This window comes from Lactuca sativa, chromosome 1 (genome assembly GCF_002870075.4).
Source record: "Lactuca sativa cultivar Salinas chromosome 1, Lsat_Salinas_v11, whole genome shotgun sequence".
NCBI classification, from domain to species: Eukaryota; Viridiplantae; Streptophyta; class Magnoliopsida; order Asterales; family Asteraceae; genus Lactuca; species Lactuca sativa.
In genome coordinates, this window is record NC_056623.2 from 63,181,423 (window position 1) to 63,195,036 (window position 13,614).

Below are 13,614 nucleotides of genomic sequence, written 5' to 3' on the forward strand. Positions count from 1 at the left end.
ATTTCGATAAAATCATTGAATTTATCAAGTAACAAAACACTATTCACTGGTTTTTTAGGAGGGATGAAAGAATCTCCTTGTTGAGAAAGAGCATCACCAAAATCATCCCTTAAAGGGCTTGTTGCTGAGGGGCTCCCGCCCTCAGCAATTAACTTTTTCGACCCCTGTATAGTTTGTACAAAATCACCTCCACCATCAGCAGTGGCCTACACAACCACAGTAAGAGGATAAATAGGTACACCCAATCGAGATTGAACAGAGTAAACCCAGGGGGATATAATGGGTCATCATTCACTGCCACTTGTTTTTAGATGACTGGAGAATAAGATCATTAGGACCAAAAGGATCGTCCAACACCTGAAAAGAATTCTTATGTTGAGGGATATTTGAATTATTCCTATTAAAGAAAGAATATGGGGTCTGTTCCCCCCATCCTCGTCAAACCGACTTGACCTCAACAAAATTATTATCTCCAACAAATTTCCCCTCCTCCTCTCCATTCACTCAATGGGCATGCTCATAGTTATCAGGCTCTTGAACATCAAACTTTGAATTATCCTCCAAAAAATCTAGGATCTAACCTGTAATCTCCTTAGCACGAACAATCTTAACTTTTCCATCAAGAATCACCTTAAAAGATTCCAAAATAAGGTGAGATATATTCGTTTTAATGCAAAAGTGAACACTATATCGATTAGAGTCTTTTGAGTTTTCACTAAAAAGAAGCTCTCCCCATTTAGAAGCAATTCTTGAGAAAGTACGTGGAGACCATGCATGGAGTGGTATACCCTCCACATCAATCCATACAACCGTTCCTTGACCTCAAATTCTTTAGACTATTTCGAGATATTAGAAAACCAATAGTTGATACCCTCATGTATTTTAAACTTATGGCACACCTGAATAGATTGGCATTTCAACAACACCCAAAAAACTCCAAGGTAGGACAAATGAAGATTAGGAAATCCTTCATTAACACAAATAATTCGTAGTTTAGTGAGGAAATGGAAGTCACGAACACAAGCCACGAGGGTTAGAGGATCTTCTGAAAAATTAAAGCAGTCCTTGTCAAGAACCAAAGCTAGCGTATCAGAAGCAGCATTCAAGCAAGTATCAGACTGCATTTTGAGAAGAGCAACAACATAAGATCGAGTTTTTTGTTGATCAAAACCATGTGGATTCTGAATAGGATTAATAGCAGGAATTACATCAGGAGAAAGTTTGGGTTGAATCTAGCAGTGTTTGCATGCATCCTAATCTTCCCTATCCAAATAGAAGAAAGGTTATCGACCAGGAGTTTAACATCATCCACCTTGTTAAACCTGACAAAAGCAAAAGGTTTCCCCAATTTTGATCGTTTATGGGGAATAAAGACATCAACAACATTCCTAAATCGATCACACATGTTCTAGAGTTCACGCACTGAGAAGTGAGACGGGAAGTTTGAAACACAGATGTTGCAAGATAGACGTTCCAAGAGGGATTCGTTGGAAATATTGGACCCATACCTACGATTGGGGACAAAGTGATTAGCCACCATCAGGATTACGAGATGAAGGCGTTTGATCCCACCGGGAACGAAAACGGAGGCAGAAAGCCTTAATCGGAAATCGCCCAGTGTTTTTAATCATCAATATTTTAATTACATAAATATTAAATATTAAAATACAAAGGTCTAACCTATTTTTTAAAATAGACAAAACTGCAAATTTAGTCCTTGTGGTTTGCAAAAAACTTTGGATAGGGTCCAAAAAGTTTTCGACTTGCATAGAAGATCCAAAATCAAGGTTTTTTTGTGGTTTTGGTCCAAAAAAACTTGAAAAGACGGTCATACCCTTTTACTTTCTTTTTTCATTTTTTTTTCATTTTTTAAATACTATTTTAATTTAAAAAAAGAAAAGAAAATCTCTCTCTCTCTCTCTCTCTCTCTCTCTCTCTCTCTCTCTCTCTCCTTGTGAATGTCAACTGGGTACCACCCAAGCACCCATAAACACCACCACCGCAGCCTCCCTGTCGTTCTTGGGGTTGTGCCACCGGGAACCACCCAACATGGCTACAAATTGACCCCCGTTTCGATTTCCCCCAAATCCATATAGACTCATCAACGGTCCTCCATTCAACAAAATCAGGAAGGGCATCAGCGGAACGAGGAGAATGACGATCCCTTTTCACATTGTTCGACTTCCGCCTAGAATCGATCGTCTTAACATTTGCATGACCTAAAAGGAAGTCTTCCTTCATCAGATCTGAGAATGTGTGGGTGACCCGATTTTTTGCTTCCTTCCCTCCAACCTTTCTCCTTCTATCTTCCAAATCCATATGGGGTTTTTATACTAGGGCTCCTGTATCATCTTCCTCCCTCGTCTATTAGACGTCGCAGGTAAGGAACGAGCTAAACAATCAATCCTCCTGATTGATCGAATAGGAAAACAATAATAACAAGGTTGAGAATCGGACTTATAGGGGTCACAAGGGGTGACGAGGTTGGTTGGAGATGTGATCGACGGAAGCAGCGGCTAGTGACGATAGTGGTTCACAGCAACGACGATGTGGTGGCAGGGGCTACTCCGACGGCTTCCGTTGCTTCGTTTCTAATAAGCTCGACAAGAAGGAGGGCAAGAAGAGGATGGTGGTGAACAGAAACCACGGAAATAAGGTGGTGGGGGCTATTGGTCGGTAATCCAAGGAAGAAAGGGTGGAGTTGGGTGGTTCCCGGTGGCACAACCCCAAGAATGACAAGGAGGCTATGGTGGTGGTGTTTATGTGTGACATCCCCAAAATCTCGGCCAGAAAAGACCGATTTTCATTTATGCTTTTAAAATAATTTCAGAGTAAATCCTTTGATTTGAAAGAGTTGCGGAATTTGTTCCCAAAAACAAAACATGATAAAACAATGTTTACCAAAGCATTTCATAAAAGAAATGTATTTTTCATTATATAATCAAAACTCGGGGTGTCATGTTCCGATACAGACCAATAAGCATAAACGATAACATTACAAGTCATTCAACAAATATATACATATACAGACTTGTAAACAAAACAACTTGATGGTTCATCCATCTTATGCCCTTGCGCCACTTCCTGTAATACAAATAAAACTGAGTGGGTCAGGCTTGGGAGCCTGGTGAGCATATAGGGTTTTCAACCCACAATAAATAATCATATTTAATTTTCACCAACCAATAATAACCCAATTACCCATTCCCGTTATTCTCACTTTATGTCCCTAAGACAACTAATATAAGGGACCTAGTCTAAGAATATTTCATCGGGGCGACAACACATGCTTCGGGGGTACCTCAGCAATATAAGTCAAATAAGGCAACCATGAGGGGGATGGAGTACAGCGAATGAACACCCAAGTTCATTAACACCTACAGGTGGCGAACCTGCTAATGTTTCCACAAGACTATCTAGAAAAGTCTGTGGTCGTCATCTAAACTCCGCTAGATGACTGAATCAAAACAACAACGAGGCCTCTCATATGTTTATTACACACCAACTATCTACCCATGTTCTACCCAACATATTAATAGATAAAAATATACATTTTTATACATAGTTTAAAAACCTGTATAGCATGCTTTAACCAACACATATTTCACATAACAGATGAGGCACACACACAAATAACACGTATCTCATAGAGAATAAATCATATCTATGAGTTAGAAGAAAGTGAATACACATTCACACATATAAACAACAATATACTTAAAACACTCAAACCATACTTCTATTATTATCGTGTTTATGAAAGGTAGTATACACTCACTTGATCAGAAGATGATCGAACAACACTACGGTTGTAGAAGTAGTAATCCTCAGTAGATCTGGAAGATCTTCACAAAAATCGAACTTCTCGCGGGCAGAGCTTCGGCTCGGGAACCGTACTTCTCGGGATCTTCGGGATCTCGGGACTTGCCTCGGGGCTCGAGAATAATACCGGGGCGTCGGGATATTTCTGGCACGCAAATCGATGCAAAACGGGAGAGAGAAGAGAGAAAATAGCAAAAGAACTCGGCTGCCCTCGCATCCTATTTATAGGAGGCTGGAGCCTCGGAGTACGCGGGGCGTACTGGTCCGAATTCGTCACTGCGTTCGTCATCCGAAGTCCTCGAGTGCGAGTGTCGACATCTTCGGTGTACGCGGGGCGTACTTCGGATGAGTCCGATGACTCATCCTCGGATAATACCGGATTTTTCAATTAAATTTAAATACAAAATATTTAATAAACTTCGGAAATTCATATCTTCTTCATACGAACTCCGTTTTCGAGGTTCTTTATATCCACGCGAAGGTGAGACTACGCTCTACAACTTTCGTTTAGACTCCGTCGACTAATTTTAAATTTATTTTTATTATTTATTTTTAATAGGCTGGGACAGAAAAACTTCGTTATAAACTCATAACTTCTTCGTTTGACATCCGTTCTCGCCTAACTTTTTATCGCTTCGATACCAACAACGAGACCTTCGATCCTCGTTTAGATTGCTTCGGCTAAAAACCCCTCGATCTCAAATCGAGTATAACAGGCTGCATACCGCTAAGCCGAAACTTCGATAAATCATAATTTCCTCATACGAAGTCAGATTTGGGCGTTCTATATATATTTGGAAACCTCGTTTCAACTACTACAACATTATCCAAAGATATCAAGTTTATTTTACACTTAAATTTTGACGCTTATTTTTATTTTTAATTAATCAAACCACATAATTAAACAATTAAGCACAAAACACATAATACACAAATAATACAATCTTATTATTTCCAAACGGGTTACAAAGGTTAACCTAGACGATTACATTGCTAAAAATGGCAAGCCCGGAAACACAGGCGTTACATTATGGGTGCTTGGGTGGTACCCAGTTGACTTTCACAAGGAGAGAGAGAGAGAGAGAGAGAGAGAGAGAGAGAGAGATTTTCTTTTCTTTTTTTAAATTAAAATAGTATTTAAAAAATGAAAAAAAAAATAAAAAAATAAGTAAAAAGGTATAACCGTCTTTTCAAGTTTTTTTGGACAAAAAACACAGAAAAACCTTGATTTTGGACCTTCCATGCAAGTCGAAAACTTTTTGGACCCTATTCAAAGTTTTTTGCAACCCATAAGGACTAAATTTGCAGTTTTGTCTTTAAAATACCCATAATGAAATATTTTTATTTATTTAAATATTAAAGTTAAGTAATATCGATGTTTTTTGGAAATTTGATGAATGCTTAAAAATGAAAAAAAATGACAAAACTACAAATTTGGTCCTTGTGGTTTGTAAATTTTTTTGGATAGGGTCCAAAAAGGTTTCAACTTGCATGAAAGGTCCAAAATCAAAACTTTTATGTGGTTTTGGTCCTTGGAACACCTGAAATGATGATATTGCCCTTTTAATTTATTTTTTGTATTCTTTATGTATTTTAATACCTTTTTATCTTAAAAAATAAAAAATAACATCCCATCTCCTCTCTCTCTCTCTCTCTCTCTCTCTCTCTCTCACACACACACACATACAAAATTTTCACCCAACACAATACTCAGATCTTCTTCTCAATCTCATCTTCTTCCCAACCACCTTCATCTGTAAATCATCATCCTCAACCACCCAATCGACATTTCTGAATCACCTACAGATCAAGCTACATTCGACTACATCCTTCACAACGATTGAGGCCATAAATAGAAACCCAATCTCCATGATTTCTCCGTCAACAACCCCAACGAAACCATCATCGATCCTCTATATGAGTTCCTACAATGGTGGAATAAACCCAGATCTTGGAATGACTTATCACCTGCACATTCATGCTTGATTCATGAGTTCCTAATTCCACTAATTTACATGTACCAGATTAAAGAGATATGTTTTGAGTTTGAGTTTCAGATTCCTGTTCCTTGCCTCCACCGACGACATCCCCTTTACTCAACCTCCTGATGATCGATCCAAACAAAGATCAATTTTAGGAAATCGATATGTTTAGCAATTAAGGAGCAGTGATGTGGGAGTGGTGTTAGCCCTTTCTTAATCCCATCATTCGTCTTTTTGTTATCTTTATCACACACACAGATACAGACACACAATGTGTGTGGGTTCCTTCCTGTTGTTCAATCACAGAGTAAACCCAAGATGGGTGCTTATGATTTTTTTTATCATCTATTGCTCTTCCAGATGAAATTTTTAATCATATTGGAAGAGAGATCGAAGAAACAGATGGAATTTTGAGAGACTTTGAAAGGGTTCTCGATTTCTGGAGTGTATGTGCATGTTCGTGTTCGTGTTTGAAGGCAAGAAATCTATTTCAATCCCCTGAATTCTGGAATTTGTGTATTAGCTATGAGATGAACACAAGATCTTCATCTTCATCTTTCCCTTGATTTCTTCGTCTTCATCTGGTTCCCAGATCTTCATATTATTCAGATGGTAATGGTGATATTCAATTTTTCTAAAAATAAGAATGATGAAGATGGGTTATAGAGAGAGGGGGGGGGGGGAGGGGGTACCGGTATGGGTGGAGTGGGTGTCTATCTTTTTGTTTTTTATTTTTATTTCATAAATTATTAAATCAAATAAGAAAAGAAAATACAAAACTGAAATTAAAAGGGTAAATCGGTAATTTCAACTTTTTTGGACCAAAAACCCAGAAAACTTTGATTTTGGACATTCTGTGCAAGCTGGAAACTTTTTGGACCTCATCCAAAGTTTTTTGCAAACCACAAGGACCAAATTTGCAGTTTTGTCAAAAAAAAATTATGATGGAGTTTGATAAATATTTAAAATAGAGAAGAATGAATTGTTTAACTAACAGGAAAACCTTTGAAAGTATTAACAATTAAATAATATTTGCGATAATTTTTTAAAAAGTTAACAACAAAAAATGCCTAACAACAAAGCTTATATTATTTTCAAATGATGAATTAGGTGTTGTTTGTTTTTTCTGAGGCAAAATGTCTGCAGTCTGCAGACCACATCTGTAGACCTCTGCAGCAGAAAAGTGGATCAAACGTCTGCAGTCTGAAAAAATAATACTATTTGTTTTTTTAACATCTGCGGGCTACTAAAATAAACTAAAATCTAAATAAATTGGTTTTTTTAAACTTCAAAGTGATTTTTTAATATTTTTATGACTTTGTTATAAATAATTAATGAATTTAGATCAACGTTTATGTATTATTGTATAAAAAATAAAAATAAAAATGGTATGAATTAATGTATATATTTGATAAAAACCAACTTGGGTTGCAAAGTTATAACTAAACATTATAATTAATGATCAAAGAATTTGATACATAAATAGATTGAAATAAACTTCGATTTTTTCAATTAAATCCATTAAAAACGTACCATAAATATTTTTTCGAGAAATTGACGATTATTATTATAATAAATTTTTATTTACAAATTTGTTAAAAATATCATGTTTGTATTGTCAAACGTTTTTTTTTAAGTTTTGTAATTTTTTTTTTCAAATTGTTTATCATTAATAAAGTTGGAAAAAATATAAATTAAAAAATAAACTTAAAAAAATAAAGATATATATGTTTTTTTAGGCTAGAAGATGTCTAAAGATATTAGAAGATTCCGGTCCACATCTGCACCAAGAAAAGGACGAGCAGACATTTTTATGTCTACAGTCTTCAAAAAACAAACAGTCTACAAAAACTAATGTCTGTGCAGCGCAGACAAAAAAAGTCCCGCAAATTTGCATACAAAAAACAAACATTACCTTAATGTTTTATTTTAAAATAAAACGATCTAATTACTCTTACTACAACATGGGCGACCCATTTTGTTTTTTAGTGAACTTTTTTTGTTTTATGTTTTTTTTCCTTTATTAATATAACACACGTCATATTAATTCGTATCTATTTTGCAAAACTGCAAATTGAGTAATTTTATTTTTGTGAAAAAAGAGCATTATTATTTTGCTTTTTCACTTTGAAAAGCATGCTCTATATCACACTTCTTTCCCGCGTAACCTTCTCTCCATCTTTTCTAATGGAGGTTTTCCGGTTTCTTTCTCTCCTCCTCCTCCTCCTCCTCTTCCTCCTCCCAATTTCTCTCTCCCTTTCCACCACCGCCGACGTTGACGGCGACACTGCCGCCTTATCTCTATTCCGATCACAGACAGACACTCATGGCATCCTCCTCTCTAACTGGACCCTCTCTTCCATCACTCACTCCACCGCCTGCTCCGTCCCTTGGGCAGGTGTCCAATGCACCAACAACCGCGTCACCGGCCTCTCCCTCCCTTCCCTCAACCTCCGCGGCCCCCTCGACTCTCTCTCCTCCCTAGACCAACTCCGCATTCTCGATCTTCGCGACAACCGCCTTAACGGCACAGTTTTACCCCTCGTCAACTGCACAAACCTCAAACTCATATATCTCTCCGGCAACGATTTATCCGGATCTATTCCGACGGAAATATCGTCTCTCACTCGACTTTTACGCATAGACCTCTCCGATAACAACCTCATAGGTCCGATCCCAGACGGAATCTCGAAATTAACTCGTCTTCTCACACTCCGCCTCGAGAACAACGAGATTTCAGGTGAAATCCCTCAGTCTCTATCTTCTCTATCGCAGATTAAACAACTGAATTTGTCAAACAATGAGTTGTATGGTCATTTGCCGGAGAATATTGCTCAGAAGTTTGGTGACAAGAGCTTTTCCGGCAACAAAGGACTCTGCGGATCAAGTCCGTTGCCTGCTTGTTCAGCCGCTACACCTCCCCTGACTGTACAATCAAACCCTAGCTCGTTACCTACTACCACAATCATCGACGAGACAAAAAAGCAAACACATAGAGGGCTACATCCAGCAGCCATCGTGGCGATCGTGATCGCAAATTCAGTACTACTACTTGTGATCGCTTCGTTCCTAATTGCATATTACTGTGGGAAGAGATCTGTAACCTCAAATTCAAAATTGGGTTCTGAGATCGGAAAAGGCAGAAGCAGCTACGGCAGCGAAAGCAGAGTATATGCTAACAATGGCGGTGGTGGAGACAGTGATGGGAACAACAAACTGGTGTTCTTCGATAAGAAGAAGAAGTTCGAATTAGAGGATTTATTGCGAGCGTCGGCAGAGATGCTTGGGAAAGGAAGTTTGGGGACGGTGTATAGGGCGGTGCTTGACGACGGGTGCACGGTGGTGGCTGTGAAAAGGCTGAAAGATGCAAATCCTTGTGGAAGGAAGGAGTTCGAACAGTATATGGATGTAATTGGGAAGCTTAAACACCAAAATGTAGTGAAATTGAGGGCTTATTACTATGCTAAGGAAGAGAAGCTTCTTGTCTACGATTATCTCCCTAATGGAAGCTTGCATTTTCTCCTCCATGGTAATTCTCATTTCCCTACTTATTTTTCATAATTAATCAGTTTTGTTTCATCTTTGTCAATGTGAGATTCGATACTTTGATCTGATCGAATCTTGCATTTGCTCCTTCGTGATACTTCTCAAATCCCCACTTCCATTTATATTTTATAACCAATCGGTATCATCGCAGATGTGAGATTTGATCTATTGATTTACGTAATTAAAGCAACTAATAAGGCTTAAATGCTTAATATCAAATTTTCTTGTTATCGACCTAATTATTGGTGTTGATAGAAGAGAATTAGAATGGTTTACGTTTAATTTTGGTGTACATATAAATTAAATGTTTCAAAGAATTTTAGGGTTTGATTTTTGGGATTTGGATCATGTCAAATTGGAAGGATTTCGAATATAATAATCCATGTATCTAGTTGGTAGAATTTTTGAAATGTTTGGTTTGTAAAAAATTTAAAATATATTAATGTTAAATGACAAAATTGTCTTTATTACAGGAAATAGGGGTCCCGGGAGAATTCCATTAGATTGGACGACAAGAATCAGCTTGGCACTAGGGGCGGCCCGTGGGTTAGCCCGTATCCACGAAGAACACAAGACTTCAAGAATCCCTCACGGAAACATAAGATCCTCAAACGTTCTACTCGACAAAAACGGAGTCGCTTGCATATCTGATTTCGGATTATCATTACTTTTAAACCCTGCTCACGCCACTGCTAGACTAGGAGGGTACAAGGCACCCGAGCAATTCGAAACCAAAAGGCTGTCTCAAAAAGCAGACATTTACAGTTTCGGGATTTTACTATTAGAACTGCTAACCGGAAAAGCTCCATCAATATACCCTTCGCCTTCCCGCATTGGCGTCGATGAAGAGGAACAAGCAGTGGATTTACCGAAATGGGTTCGGTCAGTGGTGCGTGATGAGTGGACTGCTGAAGTGTTTGACCAAGAATTATTGAGGTACAAGAACATTGAGGAGGAGCTTGTTTCGATGCTTCATGTTGCCATGACTTGTGTGACAGCACAGCCTGAAAAGCGGCCGACAATGGTGGAAGTTGTGAAGATGATAGAAGAAATAAGAGTGGAGATGTCTCCGATAGGGGAAGATTATGAGGAGTCGCGTAATTCAATGTCACCTTCGGTTGCAACAACCGAAGACTGAATGTCATGATGGTTCTTCCATCTAGTTTATCTGGTAATGTTTTATGGTGTACTTTTTTTGTGTTTGGGTTGCAGCATTTGTTATTAGTATCGTGATGTAATTTTAAAGTCGTAAATTAATTTGACGATTTGTCAATTATGTTCGTGGATGTACAATCAAAATCCTTTTTTCCTAAGATTTGAGAAATTAATATTACTTTTATGGTTTTTTTTATAATGAAATTCTTAGATTATAAAACTGAAAGTGAAAATGTTTTGTGACAATCGTATTCGTTGATTTGTGTCAAAATGATGACATATGGAGATATGTGGGATGAATAAACGCGGACTTAAATTTCAAATTTTAAAGAAAATTTATGTTTTGGGAAGGAGAGTTGTAATCTCATTTTTGGCTTGGTGTGGCATGATGATGTCCCACTCTACCACTTTACTTTACTCCAATTTCTTTGCTTTTTTATGCTTTTACATCTTTGACTTCATTTTCACTCAAACCAAAAAAGTCTACAATTTTTGTTTGAACGATATATATTTAAGGTATTTAATATGGTTAACCTTTAATTATTTTTTTCTAAATTAATTGATTTATTATCATTTATTTGAAATGTTTTATAAGCAAATTCATTTATTTCTTCTTTTTTATACATACATTACGAGATGCCACAAACAAACTAAACTAAAAAACAACTATATCAGATCTTTTTATTGAAAATATAAGATACCACAACAATTACCGTATCTAAATATAAAAGTAAAAATGATAGAAAAATACTATATACTCTTGACCGGAGTGAATATTCGATATCAAACAGTAAAATTAAATATTATTGAATATTAATTAAATAGATTATTTAGTGAAAATCAATAAAGAGTTAAATTTAGATACACTCAGACAAATAAAATTAAATATTATTAAATTACAGAAATTAGATGTAAGAAACATAAACCCAAACTGAACATTTATTTTATAGTAAATGGTTCATGAAAAAAAAATTATATGTTCCTGTTTAAAATAACTCATATTGGAAATGTTAGGGTCTAAATCAGGTTATAAAAATTAGATGCATGTATCATTATATATTTTTTATTTATTACTTTGTTATTATACAATATAAAAAAGGTAAATATAGTATGTGTATGAATACCATAAACACGCTCTGAGGTCCCCGTCCTGTCTACGAGCAATGGTTGTTGCTTTTCCTTGACATAATGATTTCTTCTTTAAGGTTATTTCATCTTTTATGCTTTTGATGAATTTATACAATATGAAAATATGAAATGTATTCCCTTGAATTTTAATACTAGTATATCTAGTATTATCTGTCGTTGTTTTAGTAATGCTTATAAGTTATAAGCATTACTAAAAAAAATTTAGTTATATTTTATGGATTAAATTTTAATATATGTCCGGTAATATAATAACGATATTGACATTGATGGATTAAATTTATTTAGTTATATTTATTAAATGGAATTTTAAATATTGATTATATTACGTGTTCAAGTAATTCAAGTAAACATAAAATTTGAAACTTACTAGTGCATTTGTAGTATTTAAATTAGTTATATTACAATTATTTATTTCTTATATATATATATATATATATATATATATATATATATATATATATATATATATATATATATATATTCAGGTTCATTTGAGACCATTCTAATTTTGTAAGACCGTGAAACCAAATCTAAAAATAATTTTAAAATGCAAAATAAATGGAAAAATCCAAAAATTCTTTTTTTAAATATTATTTTCGGAACTTGAGTTAACTATAAAAAAATTTAAAAAAATTAAAAATAAATAAATAAAATCCCGTTTTTTGTGAAAAATACGTGAAATATTATAATAGAATATTACACTAACATATTCTAAAAAATAATTTTAAAATGCAAAATAAATGGAAAAATCTAAAAAATCTTTTTTTAAATATTATTTTCGGAACTTGAATTAACTATAAAAAAATAATTTTTTTTTTTAAAAAATCTATTTTTTTTGAAAAATACGTGAAATATTCTAATAGAATATTACACTGTACATATTCTAAAAAATAATTTTAAAATACAAAATAAATGGAAAAATCCAAAAATTCTTTTTTTAAATATTATTTTCGAAACTTGAATTAACTAAAAAAAATTAAAAAAAATGCGTCTCACGGTCTCAGAAAATTAGGCCGTCTCACATGAAACTAACCCTATATATATATATATATATATATATATATATATATATATATATATATATATATATATATATATATATATATATATATATATATATATATATATATATATATATATATATATATATCTTTTGAAAAAAAAAAAACCCGAAACATTAACAATAATATCACATGGGACATGAGGTGCACTAACCATAAAAAAGAAAAGCTGTGTATAGATAAATTAAAGCAATGCAAGAATTTTGAAGGCATAAAGCGGTAAAGTGCACAATGGTCACCAAACTTGTTTTATATATAATAAAAAAAGTGTTAGTTATTTGTTTAATTATTCTTTTTATTTCATTTAGTTACACCAACTATCTTTAACTATAAGGCAAACTATGCATAAATAAGCATACTGTTAGTTAGTTTCCACTTTTATACGGTTAATGATGATTCGTCTTTAATATAATTATTCAAACAGACATAAGAAAATCTTTCCGAATAAAAATAGGTTACAGGTCAAATGTTGTATCACTCGTATTAGGTTCTTAACAGTAATAGTAAACATTTAACCAAAAATCCATAACATGAGATAACAAGGATAATTACATACCTTCAAATTGAAAAATACAAATAAATAAATAATTGACATGACAAAAAAGCAATCGGACATAATGATGTATTTCCTATCAAATCTCAAAGAAAAAGTAGTTGTCAAATTAAACTACCATTCTTGTTTATTAAATTAACCGATATAGTCACAACACTTTTTCCTTTTTGGTAACTAAGATAAACGAAAACTGGATACCCTTAAGATTTATCCTTGAAGCCTTGAGGTAACCAGCCCAAATAAGAGATGAAGGGGCCCATCTAACTTATTTAGGCCTGAACCCGGCCCAATTTTTTTTTTTTTTTTTTTTTTTTTTTTGGCAATTTATTTAGAATTGACATCATTC

At 34.6% G+C, this 13,614-nt stretch overlaps 1 protein-coding gene across 1 annotated transcript; it reads left to right on the top strand.

Annotated features, from left to right (window-relative positions):
* The first annotated feature begins 7,890 nt into the window (after window positions 1–7,890).
* Window positions 7,891–10,663, top strand: LOC111906561 (leucine-rich repeat receptor-like protein kinase PXC1). Its single transcript, XM_023902308.3, has 2 exons — window positions 7,891–9,333; window positions 9,824–10,663. Exons 1-2 carry the CDS (start codon window positions 7,941–7,943, stop codon window positions 10,486–10,488), a joined length of 2,058 nt encoding a protein of 685 aa, XP_023758076.2. The 5' UTR covers window positions 7,891–7,940; the 3' UTR covers window positions 10,489–10,663.
* Window positions 10,664–13,614: the final 2,951 nt, after the last annotated feature.

Coding starts and splice junctions, on each gene's coding strand:
- LOC111906561 (XM_023902308.3), top strand. CDS start 7,941: ATGCTCTATATCACACTTCTTTCCCGCGTAACCTTCTCTCCATCTTTT. Junction 9,334..9,823: donor CTTGCATTTTCTCCTCCATG/GTAATTCTCATT, acceptor TCTTTATTACAG/GAAATAGGGGTCCCGGGAGA.